This window comes from Oncorhynchus keta, chromosome 30 (assembly GCF_023373465.1).
Source record: "Oncorhynchus keta strain PuntledgeMale-10-30-2019 chromosome 30, Oket_V2, whole genome shotgun sequence".
NCBI lineage: Eukaryota > Metazoa > Chordata > Actinopteri > Salmoniformes > Salmonidae > Oncorhynchus > Oncorhynchus keta.
Window position 1 is genome coordinate 1436124 of NC_068450.1, and position 18045 is coordinate 1454168.

An 18045-nucleotide genomic window follows, 5' to 3' on the forward strand; every position below is an offset into this window, starting at 1 on the left:
TGACTACTGTTACTCTGACTATTACTGTTACTCTGACTATTACTGACTATTACTGACTATTACTGTTACTCTGACTATTACTGTTACTCTGACTATTACTGTTACTCTGACTATTACTGGCTATTACTGTTACTCTGACTATTACTGTTACTCTGACTACTGTTACTCTGACTATTACTGTTACTCTGACTATTACTGACTATTACTGACTATTACTGTTACTCTGACTATTACTGTTACTCTGACTATTACTGTTACTCTGACTATTACTGGCTATTACTGTTACTCTGACTATTACTGTTACTCTGACTATTACTGTTACTCTTACTATTACTGTTACTCTGACTACTGTTACTCTGGCTATTACTGTTACTCTGACTATTACTGACTATTACTGACTTACTGTTACTCTGACTATTACTGTTACTCTGACTATTACTGTTACTCTGACTATTACTGGCTATTACTGTTACTCTGACTATTACTGTTACTCTGACTATTACTGTTACTCTGACTATTACTGTTACTCTGGCTATTACTGTTACTCTGACTATTACTGTTACTCTGACTCTTACTGTTACTCTGACTATTACTGACTATTACTGACTATTACTGTTACTCTGACTATTACTGTTACTCTGACTATTACTTACTCTGACTATTACTGGCTATTACTGTTACTCTGACTATTACTGTTACTCTGACTGTTACTGACTATTACTGTTACTCTGACTATTACTGTTACTCTGACTACTGTTACTCTGGCTATTACTGTTACTCTGACTATTACTGTTACTCTGGCTATTACTGTTACTCTGACTATTACTGTTACTCTGACTATTACTGTTACTCTGGCTATTACTGTTACTCTGACTACTGTTACTCTGACTATTACTGACTATTACTGTTACTCTGACTATTACTGTTACTCTGACTATTACTGTTACTCTGACTACTGTTACTCTGGCTATTACTGTTACTCTGGCTATTACTGTTACTCTGGCAATTACTGTTACTCTGACTATTACTGTTACTCTGACTGTTACCCTGACTATTACTGTTACTCTGGCTATTCCTGACTATTACTGTTACTCTGACTACTGTTACTCTGGCTATTACTGACTATTACTGTTACTCTGACTATTACTGTTACTCTGACTATTACTGTTACTCTGGCTATTACTGACTATTACTGTTACTCTGACTATTACTGTTACTCTGACTAATAATAATAATAATATATGCCATTTAGCAGACGCTTATCCAAAGCGACTTACAGTCATGGCTATTACTGTTACTCTGACTATTACTGTTACTCTGACTATTACTGACTTACTGTTACTCTGACTATTACTGTTACTCTGACTATTACTGACTATTACTGTTACTCTGGCTATAACTGACTATTCTGACTATTACTGTTACTCTGACTATTACTGTTACTCTGACTATTACTGTTACTCTGACTATTACTGACTATTACTGTTACTCTGGCTATAACTGACTATTCTGACTATTACTGTTACTCTGACTATTACTGTTACTCTGACTATTACTGTTACTCTGACTATTACTGACTATTACTGTTACTCTGACTATTACTGACTATTACTGTTACTCTGGCTATAACTGACTATTCTGACTATTACTGTTACTCTGACTATTACTGTTACTCTGACTATTACTGTTACTCTGACTATTACTGACTATTACTGTTACTCTGGCTATTACTGACTATTCTGACTATTACTGTTACTCTGACTATTACTGTTACTCTGACTATTACTGTTACTCTGACTATTACTGACTATTACTGTTACTCTGGCTATTACTGACTATTACTGTTACTCTGACTGTTACTGTTACTCTGACTATTACTGACTATTACTGTTACTCTGACTATTACTGACTATTACTGTTACTCTGGCTATTACTGACTATTACTGTTACTCTGACTGTTACTGTTACTCTGACTATTACTGTTACTCTGGCTATTACTGACTATTACTGTTACTCTGACTGTTACTGTTACTCTGACTATTACTGTTACTCTGACTATTACTGTCACTCTGACTATTACTGTTACTCTGACTATTACTGTTACTCTGACTATTACTGTTACTCTGACTATTACTGTTACTCTGACTATTACTGTTACTCTGGCTATTACTGTTACTCTGACTATTACTGTTACTCTGACTATTACTGTTACTCTGACTACTGTTACTCTGACTATTACTGTTACTCTGACTATTACTGTTACTCTGACTATTACTGTTACTCTGACTATTACTGTTACTCTGGCTATTACTTTTACTCTGGCTATTACTGTTACTCTGACTATTACTGTTACTCTGACTATTACTGTTACTCTGACTATTACTGTTACTCTGGCTATTACTGACTATTACTGTTACTCTGACTATTACTGTTACTCTGACTATTACTGTTACTCTGGCTATTACTGTTACTCTGGCTATTACTGTTACTCTGACTATTACTGTTACTCTGACTATTACTGTTACTCTGACTATTACTGTTACTCTGGCTATTACTGTTACTCTGGCTATTACTGACTATTACTGTTACTCTGGCTATTACTGTTACTCTGGCTATTACTGTTACTCTGACTATTACTGTTACTCTGGCTATTACTGTTATTCTGACTATTACTGTTACTCTGGCTATTACTGACTATTACTGTTACTCTGACTATTACTGTTACTCTGGCTATTACTGTTACTCTGACAACTGTTACTCTGACTATTACTGTTACTCTGACAACTGTTACTCTGACTATTACTGTTACTCTGACTATTACTGTTACTCTGACTACTGTTACTCTGGCTATTACTGGCTATTACTGTTACTCTGACTATTACTGTTACTCTGACTATTACTGTTACTCTGACTACTGTTACTCTGACTATTACTGTTACTCTGACTACTGTTACTCTGACTGTTACTCTGACTATTACTGTTACTCTGACTATTACTGTTACTCTGACTATTACTGTTACTCTGGCTATTACTGTTACTCTGACTATTACTGTTACTCTGACTATTACTGTTACTCTGGCTATTACTGTTACTCTGACTACTGTTACTCTGACTATTACTGACTATTACTGTTACTCTGACTATTACTGTTACTCTGACTATTACTGTTACTCTGACTACTGTTACTCTGGCTATTACTGTTACTCTGGCTATTACTGTTACTCTGGCAATTACTGTTACTCTGACTATTACTGTTACTCTGACTGTTACCCTGACTATTACTGTTACTCTGGCTATTCCTGACTATTACTGTTACTCTGACTACTGTTACTCTGGCTATTACTGACTATTACTGTTACTCTGACTATTACTGTTACTCTGACTATTACTGTTACTCTGGCTATTACTGACTATTACTGTTACTCTGACTATTACTGTTACTCTGACTAATAATAATAATAATATATGCCATTTAGCAGACGCTTTTATCCAAAGCGACTTACAGTCATGGCTATTACTGTTACTCTGACTATTACTGTTACTCTGACTATTACTGACTTACTGTTACTCTGACTATTACTGTTACTCTGACTATTACTGACTATTACTGTTACTCTGGCTATAACTGACTATTCTGACTATTACTGTTACTCTGACTATTACTGTTACTCTGACTATTACTGTTACTCTGACTATTACTGACTATTACTGTTACTCTGGCTATAACTGACTATTCTGACTATTACTGTTACTCTGACTATTACTGTTACTCTGACTATTACTGTTACTCTGACTATTACTGACTATTACTGTTACTCTGACTATTACTGACTATTACTGTTACTCTGGCTATAACTGACTATTCTGACTATTACTGTTACTCTGACTATTACTGTTACTCTGACTATTACTGTTACTCTGACTATTACTGACTATTACTGTTACTCTGGCTATTACTGACTATTCTGACTATTACTGTTACTCTGACTATTACTGTTACTCTGACTATTACTGTTACTCTGACTATTACTGACTATTACTGTTACTCTGGCTATTACTGACTATTACTGTTACTCTGACTGTTACTGTTACTCTGACTATTACTGACTATTACTGTTACTCTGACTATTACTGACTATTACTGTTACTCTGGCTATTACTGACTATTACTGTTACTCTGACTGTTACTGTTACTCTGACTATTACTGTTACTCTGGCTATTACTGACTATTACTGTTACTCTGACTGTTACTGTTACTCTGACTATTACTGTTACTCTGACTATTACTGTCACTCTGACTATTACTGTTACTCTGACTATTACTGTTACTCTGACTATTACTGTTACTCTGACTATTACTGTTACTCTGACTATTACTGTTACTCTGGCTATTACTGTTACTCTGACTATTACTGTTACTCTGACTATTACTGTTACTCTGACTACTGTTACTCTGACTATTACTGTTACTCTGACTATTACTGTTACTCTGACTACTGTTACTCTGACTACTGTTACTCTGACTACTGTTACTCTGACTACTGTTACTCTGACTATTACTGACTATTACTGTTACTCTGACTATTACTGTTACTCTGACTATTACTGACTATTACTGTTACTCTGACTATTACTGTTACTCTGACTATTACTGTTACTCTGACTATTACTGTTACTCTGACTATTACTGTTACTCTGACTATTACTGTTACTCTGACTATTACTGTTACTCTGACTATTTCTGACTATTACTGTTACTCTGGCTATTACTGACTATTACTGTTACTCTGACTATTACTGTTACTCTGACTATTACTGTTACTCTGACTATTACTGTTACTCTGACTATTACTGTGACTATTACTGACTATTACTGTTACTCTGGCTATTACTGACTATTACTGTTACTCTGACTATTACTGTTACTCTGACTATTACTGTTACTCTGACAATGTTACTCTGACTATTACTGTTACTCTGACTGTTACTCTGACTATTACTGTTACTGACTATTACTGTTACTCTGACTACTGTTACTCTGGCTATTACTGACTATTACTGTTACTCTGACTATTACTGTTACTCTGACTATTACTGTTACTCTGACTACTGTTACTCTGACTATTACTGTTACTCTGACTACTTACTACTCTGACTATTACTCTGACTATTACTGTTACTCTGACTATTACTGTTACTCTGACTATTACTGACTTACTGTTACTCTGACTATTACTGACTATTACTGTTACTCTGACTATTACTGTTACTCTGACTATTACTGTTACTCTGACTATTACTGACTATTACTGTTACTCTGACTATTACTGTTACTCTGACTATTACTGACTATTACTGTTACTCTGGCTATTACTGACTTTACTGTTACTCTGACTATTACTGACTACTTACTGTTACTCTGGCTATTACTGACTATTACTCTGGCTATTACTGTTACTCTGTATACTACTGTTACTCTGAATATTACTGTTACTCTGACTATTACTGTTACTCTGGCTATTACTGACTTACTGTTACTCTGACTATTACTGTTACTCTGGCTATTACTGTTACTCTGACTATTACTGTTACTCTGACTATTACTGTTACTCTGACTATTACTGTTACTCTGACTATTACTGTTACTCTGACTATTACTGTTACTCTGGCTATTACTGTTACTCTGGCTATTACTGTTACTCTGACTATTACTGTTACTCTGGCTATTACTGTTACTCTGGCTATTCTGTTACTCTGACTATTACTGTTACTCTGACTATTACTGACTATTACTATTACTCTGGCTATTACTGACTATTACTGTTACTCTGACTATTACTGTTACTCTGACTATTCCTGACTATTACTGTTACTCTGACTATTACTGTTACTCTGACTATTACTGTTACTCTGACTATTACTGTTACTCTGACTACTGTTACTCTGGCTATTACTGACTATTACTGTTACTCTGACTATTACTGTTACTCTGACTATTACTGACTATTACTGTTACTCTGACTACTGTTACTCTGACTATTACTGTTACTCTGACTACTGTTACCTGACTATTACTGTTACTCTGACTACTGTTACTCTGGCTATTACTGACTATTACTGTTACTCTGACTATTACTGTTACTCTGACTACTGTTACTCTGGCTATTACTGACTATTACTGTTACTCTGACTATTACTATTACTCTGACTATTACTGTTACTCTGGCTATTACTGTTACTCTGACTACTGTTACTCTGGCTATTACTGTTACTCTGTCTATTACTGTTACTCTGTCTATTACTGTTACTCTGACTATTACTGTTACTCTGACTACTGTTACTCTGACTATTACTGTTACTCTGACTATTACTGTTACTCTGACTATTACTGTTACTCTGACTATTACTGTTACTCTGGCTATTACTGTTACTCTGACTATTACTGTTACTCTGACTTACTGTTACTCTGACTATTACTGTTACTCTGGCTATTACTGGCTATTACTGACTATTACTGTTACTCTGACTATGTTACTCTATTACTGTTACTCTGACTATTACTGTTACTCTGGCTATTACTGTTACTCTGACTACTGTTACTCTGACTACTGTTACTCTGACTATTACTGTTACTCTGACAACTGTTACTCTGACTACTGTTACTCTGTCTATTACTGTTACTCTGACTACTGTTACTCTGACTATTACTGTTACTCTGACTATTACTGTTACTCTGACTATTACTGTTACTCTGACTATTACTGACTATTACTGACTATTACTGTTACTCTGACTATTACTGTTACTCTGACTATTACTGACTATTACTGTTACTCTGACTATTACTGACTATTACTGTTACTCTGACTATTACTGTTACTCTGACTATTTACTCTGACTATTACTGTTACTCTGACTATTACTGACTATTACTGACTATTACTGTTACTCTGACTATTACTGTTACTCTGACTATTACTGTTACTCTGACTATTACTGGCTATTACTGTTACTCTGACTATTACTGTTACTCTGACTACTGTTACTCTGACTATTACTGTTACTCTGACTATTACTGACTATTACTGACTATTACTGTTACTCTGACTATTACTGTTACTCTGACTATTACTGTTACTCTGACTATTACTGACTATTACTGTTACTCTGACTATTACTGTTACTCTGACTATTACTGTTACTCTGACTATTACTGTTACTCTGACTACTGTTACTCTGGCTATTACTGTTACTCTGACTATTACTGACTATTACTGACTTACTGTTACTCTGACTATTACTGTTACTCTGACTATTACTGACTATTACTGTTACTCTGACTATTACTGTTACTCTGACTATTACTGTTACTCTGACTATTACTGTTACTCTGACTATTACTGTTACTCTGACTATTACTGTTACTCTGACTACTGTTACTCTGGCTATTACTGACTATTACTGTTACTCTGACTATTACTGTTACTCTGACTATTCCTGACTATTACTGTTACTCTGACTATTACTGTTACTCTGACTATTACTGTTACTCTGACTATTACTGTTACTCTGACTACTGTTACTCTGGCTATTACTGTTACTCTGACTATTACTGTTACTCTGACTATTACTGTTACTCTGACTATTACTGTTACTCTGACTATTACTGTTACTCTGGCTATTACTGTTACTCTGACTACTGTTACTCTGACTATTACTGACTATTACTGTTACTCTGACTATTACTGTTACTCTGACTATTACTGTTACTCTGACTACTGTTACTCTGACTATTACTGTTACTCTGACTGTTACTCTGACTATTACTGTTACTCTGACTATTACTGTTACTCTGACTGTTACCCTGACTATTACTGTTACTCTGACTATTCCTGACTATTACTGTTACTCTGACTATTACTCTGGCTATTACTGACTATTACTGTTACTCTGACTATTACTGTTACTCTGACTACTGTTACTCTGACTATTACTGACTATTACTGTTACTCTGACTATTACTGACTATTACTGTTACTCTGACTATTACTGACTATTACTCTACTTGACTATTACTGACTATTACTGTTACTCTGACTATTACTGTTACTCTGACTATTTACTCTGACTACTGTTACTCTGACTATTACTGTTATTCTGACTATTACTGACTATTACTTACTCTGACTATTACTATTACTGTTATTCTGGCTGACTATTACTGTTACTCTGACTATTACTGACTATTACTGTTACTCTGACTATTACTGACTATTACTGTTACTATTACTGACTATTACTGTTACTCTGACTATTACTGACTATTACTGTTATTCTGGCTATTCCTGACTATTACTGTTACTCTGACTATTACTGACTATTACTGTTACTCTGACTATTACTGACTATTACTGTTACTCTGACTATTACTGACTATTACCGTTACTCTGACTATTACTGACTATTACTGTTACTCTGACTATTACTGACTATTACTGTTACTCTGACTACTGTTACTCTGACTATTACTGACTATTACTGTTACTCTGACTATTACTGTTACTCTGACTATTCCTGACTTCCTGACTATTACTGTTACTCTGACTACTGTTACTCTGACTACTGTTACTCTGACTATTACTGACTATTACTGTTACTCTGACTACTGTTACTCTGACTATTACTGACTATTACTGTTACTCTGACTACTGTTACTCTGACTACTGTTACTCTGACTACTGTTACTCTGACTATTACTGACTATTACTGTTACTCTGACTACTGTTACTCTGACTACTGTTACTCTGACTACTGTTACTCTGACTATTACTGACTATTACTGTTACTCTGACTACTGTTACTCTGACTACTGTTACTCTGACTACTGTTACTCTGACTACTGTTACTCTGACTATTACTGACTATTACTGTTATTCTGGCTATTCCTGACTATTACTGACTATTACTGTTACTCTGACTATTACTGTTACTCTGACTATTACTGTTACTCTGTCTATCGTTACTCTGTCTATGTTTTGGACAAGTGACGTTTGATCCGTTACCTTCCTGTTCTGTGGTCAGTGAGGACGACCAAATACATAAATAATAGTGGATGCCATTCAGCAGCCGCTTTTATCCGAAGCAACTTAGTCATGTTTGTGTATAGGAGGCCCCAGCGGGAATCAAACCCAAATTCCTTGTCTTTGCAACCGCCATGCTCTACCAATTGATCCATGTGAATAAACAATTATATCATCTAACAGTGTTTTTCTTGTGTCCTGGTGGCAGTTGAAGGAGGTGAATTCCCGGACCATCCTGTCTAACATGCTGTCCTACGTGTGGCCCAAGGACCGGCCTGATCTACGGGCTAGAGTAGCCATCGCCCTGGGGCTGCTGGCTGGAGCTAAGGTAGGCTGCTGGCTGGAGCTAAGGTAGGCTGCTGGCTGGAGCTAACTGGAGCTAAGGTAGGCTGCTGACTGGAGCTAAGGAAGGCTGCTGACTGGAGCTAAGGTAGGCTGCTGGCTGGAGCTAAGGTAGTGCTGCTGGCTGGAGCTAAGGTAGTGCTGCTGGCTGGAGCTAAGGTAGGCTGCTGGCTGGAGCTAAGGTAGGCTGCTGGCTGGCTGGAGCTGCTGGCTGGAGCTAAGGTAGGCTGCTGGCTGGAGCTAAGGTAGGCTGCTGACTGGAGCTAAGGTAGGCTGCTGGCTGGAGCTAAGGTAGGCTGCTGGCTGGAGCTAAGGTAGGCTGCTGGCTGGAGCTAAGGTAGGCTGCTGGCTGGAGCTAAGGTAGGCTGCTGGCTGGAGCTAACTGCTGGCTGGAGCTAAGGTAGGCTGCTGGCTGGAGCTAAGGTAGGCTGCTGGCTGGAGCTAAGGTAGGCTGCTGGCTGGAGCTAAGGTAGGCTGCTGGCTGGAGCTAAGGTAGGCTGCTGGCTGGAGCTAAGGTAGGCTGCTGGCTGGAGCTAAGGTAGGCTGCTGGCTGGAGCTAAGGTAGGCTGCTGGCTGGAGCTAAGGTAGGCTGCTGGCTGGAGCTAAGGTAGGCTGCTGGCTGGAGCTAACTGGGCTGGAGCTAAGGTAGGCTGCTGGCTGGAGCTAAGGTAGGCTGCTGGCTGGAGCTAAGGTAGGCTGCTGGCTGGAGCTAAGGTAGGCTGCTGGAAGTCAGACAGCTGCTGGCTGGAGCTAAAGTAGGCTGCTGGCTGACAGACAGCTGCTGGCTGGAGCGAAAGTAGGCTGCTGGAAGACAGACAGCTGCTGGCTGGGCTAAGGTAGGCTGCTGGCTGGAGAAAGTCTGCTGGCTGGATCAAACGTTTTCACATTTTGTTGAGTTACAATGTGGGCTTGAAATATATATCTACACAATACTCAGTGTCAAAGTGAAAATAGAATTCTACTGGAGCAAATTAATTACAAATAAAATAATAATTAAATAACTAAAATATAGTTCAGGAGTAAAATGTGTCTTAATAAATCACTAATAAGTTACATGGACTCACTGGGATGAAATATTAGGAGTTGAAATTATTTTTGAAGGACTAACCCTTCCTCTGTCCCCCTGGAGCTGAGGTAGCCTCGTGGCTGGAGCATTGGGCCCGGCTGGACCGAAAGGTTGCTGGATCGAATAGGCTGCCGTGCTGACAAGGTAAAAATCTGTTCTGCCCTGATCAAGACCGTTAACCCACTAGGTAGGCTGCTCCTGGACTGCTCGAGCTAAGTTGTGACCGGCTGGGAGCTCTGGATGATACTGCCGAATGAATGGCCAATCGTATGCTCCAAATACAAAGAGCTGCTGGCTGACATTTAGGTCTTCAATGGTTTTCAGTAGTAGACAGCAGGTAAATGTTGGAACTGGAATGCAAAAAGCTCTGAAAAGTTACTGGGAAGACAGACCTGCTGGCTGGAGCTGCAAGTAGGCTGCTGGACTGGCCTGACTGGCTGGGAGGTACTGGCCTGACGAGCTCCTCAAACGTTTTCCATTTTGTTGAGCTACTACTGGCCTGACGATATATCTCACAATACTGGCCTGACGTGAAAATAGCCTGACGAGCTTACAAATGGCCTGATTAAATAACAAAATATAGTTCAGGAGTAAACTGGCCTGAATAAGCTCCATAATAAGCCTGGACTCAGCTCCACTGGCCTGAGGAGTTCCTACTGGCCTGACCCTCCTCTGGCCTGGGGCTCCTACTGGCCTGACGAGCTCCTACTGGCCTGACGAGCTCCTACTGGCCTGGATCGAGCCCACTGGCCTGGTAAAAATCCACTGGCCTGACGAGCTCCTACTGGCCTGACTAGGCTCCTACTGGCCTGACGAGCTCCTACTGTGACTCCTGGGAGCTCTGGCCTGATACTTGAATGAATGGCCTGATCGAGCTCCTACTGGCCTGACATTTAGGTCTTCACTGGTTTTCAGAGTAGACAGCAGGTAAATGTTGGAACTGGAATGCAAAAAGCTCTGAAAGTTACTGGCCTGACGAGCTCCACTGGCCTGACGAGCTCCACTGGCCTGACGAGCTCCTACTGGCCTGACGAGCTCCACTGGCCTGACGAGCTCCACTGGCCTGACGAGCTGCTACTGGCCTGACGAGCTCCACTGGCCTGACGAGCTCCACTGGCCTGACGAGCTCCTACTGGCCTGACGAGCTCCTACTGGCCTGACGAGCTCCACTGGCCTGACGAGCTCCACTGGCCTGACGAGCTCCTACTGGCCTGACGAGCTCCTACTGGCCTGACGAGCTCCTACTGGCCTGACGAGCTCCTACTGGCCTGACGAGCTCCGACTGGCCTGACGAGCTCCTACTGGCCTGACGAGCTCCACTGGCCTGACGAGCTCCACTGGCCTGACGAGCTCCTACTGGCCTGACGAGCTCCTACTGGCCTGACGAGCTCCTACTGGCCTGACGAGCTCCTACTGGCCTGACGAGCTCCTACTGGCCTGACGAGCTCCTACTGGCCTGACGAGCTCCACTGGCCTGACGAGCTCCACTGGCCTGACGAGCTCCTACTGGCCTGACGAGCTCCTACTGGCCTGACGAGCTCCTACTGGCCTGACGAGCTCCTACTGGCCTGACGAGCTCCACTGGCCTGACGAGCTCCACTGGCCTGACGAGCTCCACTGGCCTGACGAGCTCCTACTGGCCTGACGAGCTCCTACTGGCCTGACGAGCTCCTACTGGCCTGACGAGCTCCGACTGGCCTGACGAGCTCCACTGGCCTGACGAGCTCCTACTGGCCTGACGAGCTCCTACTGGCCTGACGAGCTCCACTGGCCTGACGAGCTCCTACTGGCCTGACGAGCTCCACTGGCCTGACGAGCTCCTACTGGCCTGACGAGCTCCTACTGGCCTGACGAGCTCCACTGGCCTGACGAGCTCCTACTGGCCTGACGAGCTCCTACTGGCCTGACGAGCTCCTACTGGCCTGACGAGCTCCTACTGGCCTGACGAGCTCCTACTGGCCTGACGAGCTCCACTGGCCTGACGAGCTCCTACTGGCCTGACGAGCTCCTACTGGCCTGACGAGCTCCTACTGGCCTGACGAGCTCCTACTGGCCTGACGAGCTCCTACTGGCCTGACGAGCTCCTACTGGCCTGACGAGCTCCTACTGGCCTGACGAGCTCCTACTGGCCTGACGAGCTCCACTGGCCTGACGAGCTCCACTGGCCTGACGAGCTCCTACTGGCCTGACGAGCTCCTACTGGCCTGACGAGCTCCTACTGGCCTGACGAGCTCCTACTGGCCTGACGAGCTCCTACTGGCCTGGCGAGCTCCTACTGGCCTGACGAGCTCCACTGGCCTGACGAGCTCCTACTGGCCTGACGAGCTCCTACTGGCCTGACGAGCTCCTACTGGCCTGACGAGCTCCTACTGGCCTGACGAGCTCCTACTGGCCTGACGAGCTCCGACTGGCCTGACGAGCTCCACTGGCCTGACGAGCTCCTACTGGCCTGACGAGCTCCACTGGCCTGACGAGCTCCTACTGGCCTGACGAGCTCCACTGGCCTGACGAGCTCCTACTGGCCTGACGAGCTCCACTGGCCTGACGAGCTCCTACTGGCCTGACGAGCTCCACTGGCCTGACGAGCTCCTACTGGCCTGACGAGCTCCACTGGCCTGACGAGCTCCTACTGGCCTGACGAGCTCCTACTGGCCTGACGAGCTCCACTGGCCTGACGAGCTCCTACTGGCCTGACGAGCTCCTACTGGCCTGACGAGCTCCACTGGCCTGACGAGCTCCACTGGCCTGACGAGCTCCTACTGGCCTGACGAGCTCCTACTGGCCTGACGAGCTCCTACTGGCCTGACGAGCTCCTACTGGCCTGACGAGCTCCTACTGGCCTGACGAGCTCCTACTGGTCCCGGCATTAATGTCGGACCGAGAAGGAAAATAAATGAAAGTGCCAGAAAACAATAGGCTAAGTGGATTTTGACTCTTCATTATAGATATACTATATTCACTCTGTTATATATGGGGTGTGTAAATTATTCACTCATATTATATGGGACGTGTAAATTGATGCTTTCTCCCTCCGTGTAGAAATTCAACCCCAACCACAGCGCACACAACACACCCAGGTACCGAGAGGCGGGACAGACAGCAGACTATCAGCAGTGTTTCTCTGTCACCTTTGTGACTGACAGGCTCCTGTCCTGTCTAGAAGATGCATATTGTTAATTCTAGTGCACCCTTATCGGTGTTGCCAACAACCGGATGCTTCTGGTTCTCAGGGATACAGCCATCTTCAACCGGGTGCTTCTGGTTCTCAGGGATACAGCCATCTTCAACCGGGTGCTTCTGGTTCTCAGGGATACAGCCATCTTCAACCGGGTGCTTCTGGTTCTCAGGGATACCCCGGTGCGGTACCGCCCAATACCCCGGTGCGTTGGGCGGTACCGGGGCGTTGGGCGGTACAGGGGTATTTAGACATGCTGACGGGGGCTGCACCACTGCTTATAACTAGCAGTGACGTGATACCAGATAGCGGTACCGGGGTGTTGAGCGGTACCGGGGTGTTGGGCGGTACTGTGTTGTCTGTGGTTTCCAAGCTTGTATTAGTGGATCTGTATGTGTGCTATTTCCCCTGTCCTGCCATGGCCTGAGGGCACAGAGTATCCTCATCTGTCCTGCCATGGCCTGAGGGCACAGAGTATCCTCATCTGTCCTGCCATGGCCTGAGGGCACAGAGTATCCTCATCTGTCCTGCCATGGCCTGAGGGCACAGAGTATCCTCATCTGTCCTGCCATGGCCTGAGGGCAGAGTATCCTCATCTGTCCTGCCATGGCCTGAGGGCACAGAGTATCCTCATCTGTCCTGCCATGGCCTGAGGGCACAGAGTATCCTCATCTGTCCTGCCATGGCCTGAGGGCAGAGTATCCTCATCTGTCCTGCCATGGCCTGAGGGCACAGAGTATCCTCATCTGTCCTGACATGGCCTGAGGGCACAGAGTATCCTCATCTGTCCTGCCATGGCCTGAGGGCACAGAGTATCCTCATCTGTCCTGCCATGGCCTGAGGGCAGAGTATCCTCATCTGTCCTGCCATGGCCTGAGGGCAGAGTATCCTCATCTGTCCTGCCATGGCCTGAGGGCAGAGTATCCTCATCTGTCCTGCCATGGCCTGAGGGCAGAGTATCCTCATCTGTCCTGCCATGGCCTGAGGGCAGAGTATCCTCATCTGTCCTGCCATGGCCTGAGGGCAGAGTATCCTCATCTGTCCTGCCATGGCCTGAGGGCAGAGTATCCTCATCTGTCCTGCCATGGCCTGAGGGCACAGAGTATCCTCATCTGTCCTGCCATGGCCTGAGGGCAGAGTATCCTCATCTGTCCTGCCATGGCCTGAGGGCAGAGTATCCTCATCTGTCCTGCCATGGCCTGAGGGCAGAGTATCCTCATCTGTCCTGCCATGGCCTGAGGGCAGAGTATCCTCATCTGTCCTGCCATGGCCTGAGGGCACAGAGTATCCTCATCTGTCCTGCCATGGCCTGAGGGCACAGAGTATCCTCATCTGTCCTGCCATGGCCTGAGGGCACAGAGTATCCTCATCTGTCCTGCCATGGCCTGAGGGCACAGAGTATCCTCATCTGTCCTGCCATGGCCTGAGGGCACAGAGTATCCTCATCTGTCCTGCCATGGCCTGAGGGCACAGAGTATCCTCATCTGTCCTGCCATGGCCTGAGGGCACAGAGTATCCTCATCTGTCCTGCCATGGCCTGAGGGCACAGAGTATCCTCATCTGTCCTGCCATGGCATGAGGGCACAGAGTATCCTCATCTGTCCTGCCATGGCCTGAGGGCACAGAGTATCCTCATCTGTCCTGCCATGGCCTGAGGGCACAGAGTATCCTCATCTGTCCTGCCATGGCCTGAGGGCACAGAGTATCCTCATCTGTCCTGCCATGGCCTGAGGGCACAGAGTATCCTCATCTGTCCTGCCGTGGCCTGAGGGCACAGAGTATCCTCATCTGTCCTGCCGTGGCCTGAGGGCACAGAGTATCCTCATCAGTCCTGCCATGGCCTGAGGGCACAGAGTATCCTCATCAGTCCTGCCGTGGCCTGAGGGCACAGAGTATCCTCATCAGTCCTGCCATGGCCTGAGGGCACAGAGTATCCTCATCAGTCCTGCCATGGCCTGAGGGCACAGAGTATCCTCATCTGTCCTGCCATGGCCTGAGGGCACAGAGTATCCTCATCTGTCCTGCCATGGCCTGAGGGCACAGAGTATCCTCATCTGTCCTGCCATGGCCTGAGGGCACAGAGTATCCTCATCTGTCCTGCCATGGCCTGAGGGCACAGAGTATCCTCATCTGTCCTGCCATGGCCTGAGGGCACAGAGTATCCTCATCTGTCCTGCCATGGCCTGAGGGCACAGAGTATCCTCATCTGTCCTGCCATGGCCTGAGGGCACAGAGTATCCTCATCTGTCCTGCCATGGCCTGAGGGCACAGAGTATCCTCATCTGTCCTGCCATGGCCTGAGGGCACAGAGTATCCTCATCTGTCCTGCCATGGCCTGAGGGCACAGAGTATCCTCATCTGTCCTGCCATGGCCTGAGGGCAGAGTATCCTCATCTGTCCTGCCATGGCCTGAGGGCAGAGTATCCTCATCTGTCCTGCCATGGCCTGAGCGCAGAGTATCCTCATCTGTCCTGCCATGGCCTGAGGGCAGAGTATCCTCATCTGTCCTGCCATGGCCTGAGGGCAGAGTATCCTCATCTGTCCTGCCATGGCCTGAGGGCAGAGTATCCTCATCTGTCCTGCCATGGCCTGAGGGCACAGAGTAACCTCATCTGTCCTGCCATGGCCTGAGGGCACAGAGTATCCTCATATGGCCTGAGGGCACAGAGTATCCTCATCTGTCCTGCCATGGCCTGAGGGCAGAGTATCCTCGTCTGTCCAGCCATGGCCTGAGGGCACAGAGTATCCTCATCTGTCCTGCCATGGCCTGAGGGCAGAGTATCCTCATCTGTCCTGCCATGGCCTGAGGGCAGAGTATCCTCATCTGTCCTGCCATGGCCTGAGGGCAGAGTATCCTCATCTGTCCTGCCATGGCCTGAGGGCACAGAGTATCCTCATCTGTCCTGCCATGGCCTGAGGGCACAGAGTATCCTCATCTGTCCTGCCATGGCCTGAGGGCACAGAGTATCCTCATCTGTCCTGCCATGGCCTGAGGGCACAGAGTATCCTCATCTGTCCTGCCATGGCCTGAGGGCACAGAGTATCCTCATCTGTCCTGCCATGGCCTGAGGGCACAGAGTATCCTCATCTGTCCTGCCATGGCCTGAGGGCAGAGTATCCTCATCTGTCCTGCCATGGCCTGAGGGCAGAGTATCCTCATCTGTCCTGCCATGGCCTGAGAGCACAGAGTAACCTCATCTGTCCTGCCATGGCCTGAGGGCACAGAGTATCCTCATATGGCCTGAGGGCACAGAGTATCCTCATCTGTCCTGTCATGGCATGAGGGCACAGTATCCTCATCTGTCCTGCCATGGCATGAGGGCACAGAGTATCCTCATCTGTCCTGCCATGGCATGAGGGCACAGAGTATCCTCATCTGTCCTGCCATGGCCTGAGGGCACAGAGTATCCTCATCTGTCCTGCCATGGCCTGAGGGCACAGAGTATCCTCATCTGTCCTGCCATGGCCTGAGGGCACAGAGTATCCTCATCTGTCCTGCCATGGCCTGAGGGCACAGAGTATCCTCATCTGTCCTGCCATGGCCTGAGGGCACAGAGTATCCTCATCTGTCCTGCCATGGCCTGAGGGCACAGAGTATCCTCATCAGTCCTGCCATGGCCTGAGGGCACAGAGTATCCTCATCAGTCCTGCCATGGCCTGAGGGCACAGAGTATCCTCATCAGTCCTGCCATGGCCTGAGGGCACAGAGTATCCTCATCAGTCCTGCCATGGCCTGAGGGCACAGAGTATCCTCATCAGTCCTGCCATGGCCTGAGGGCACAGAGTATCCTCATCTGTCCTGCCATGGCCTGAGGGCACAGAGTATCCTCATCTGTCCTGCCATGGCCTGAGGGCACAGAGTATCCTCATCTGTCCTGCCATGGCCTGAGGGCACAGAGTATCCTCATCTGTCCTGCCATGGCCTGAGGGCACAGAGTATCCTCATCTGTCCTGCCATGGCCTGAGGGCACAGAGTATCCTCATCTGTCCTGCCATGGCCTGAGGGCAGAGTATCCTCATCTGTCCTGCCATGGCCTGAGGGCACAGAGTATCCTCATCTGTCCTGCCATGGCCTGAGGGCACAGACTATCCTCATCTGTCCTGCCATGGCCTGAGGGCACAGACTATCCTCATCTGTCCTGCCATGGCCTGAGGGCAGAGTATCCTCATCTGTCCTGCCATGGCCTGAGGGCAGAGTAACCTCATCTGTCCTGCCATGGCCTGAGGGCACAGAGTAACCTCATCTGTCCTGCCATGGCCTGAGGGCACAGAGTATCCTCATATGGCCTGAGGGCACAGAGTATCCTCATCTGTCCTGCCATGGCCTGAGGGCAGAGTATCCTCGTCTGTCCTGCCATGGCCTGAGGGCACAGAGTATCCT

At 45.8% G+C, this 18045-nt stretch overlaps 1 protein-coding gene across 8 annotated transcripts in view; it reads left to right on the forward strand.

Annotated features, from left to right (window-relative positions):
* The window catches only part of abcb7 (ATP-binding cassette, sub-family B (MDR/TAP), member 7), a 201946-nt gene that overhangs the window by 29923 nt on the left and 153978 nt on the right, over positions 1 to 18045 (forward strand). For all 8 annotated transcript variants that reach the window (XM_052487130.1, XM_052487127.1, XM_052487126.1 and 5 more), the window contains exon 4: positions 9290 to 9409. In XM_052487130.1, the coding sequence (XP_052343090.1) occupies positions 9290 to 9409 (120 nt within the window). The remainder of the gene's footprint in view (positions 1 to 9289; positions 9410 to 18045) is intronic.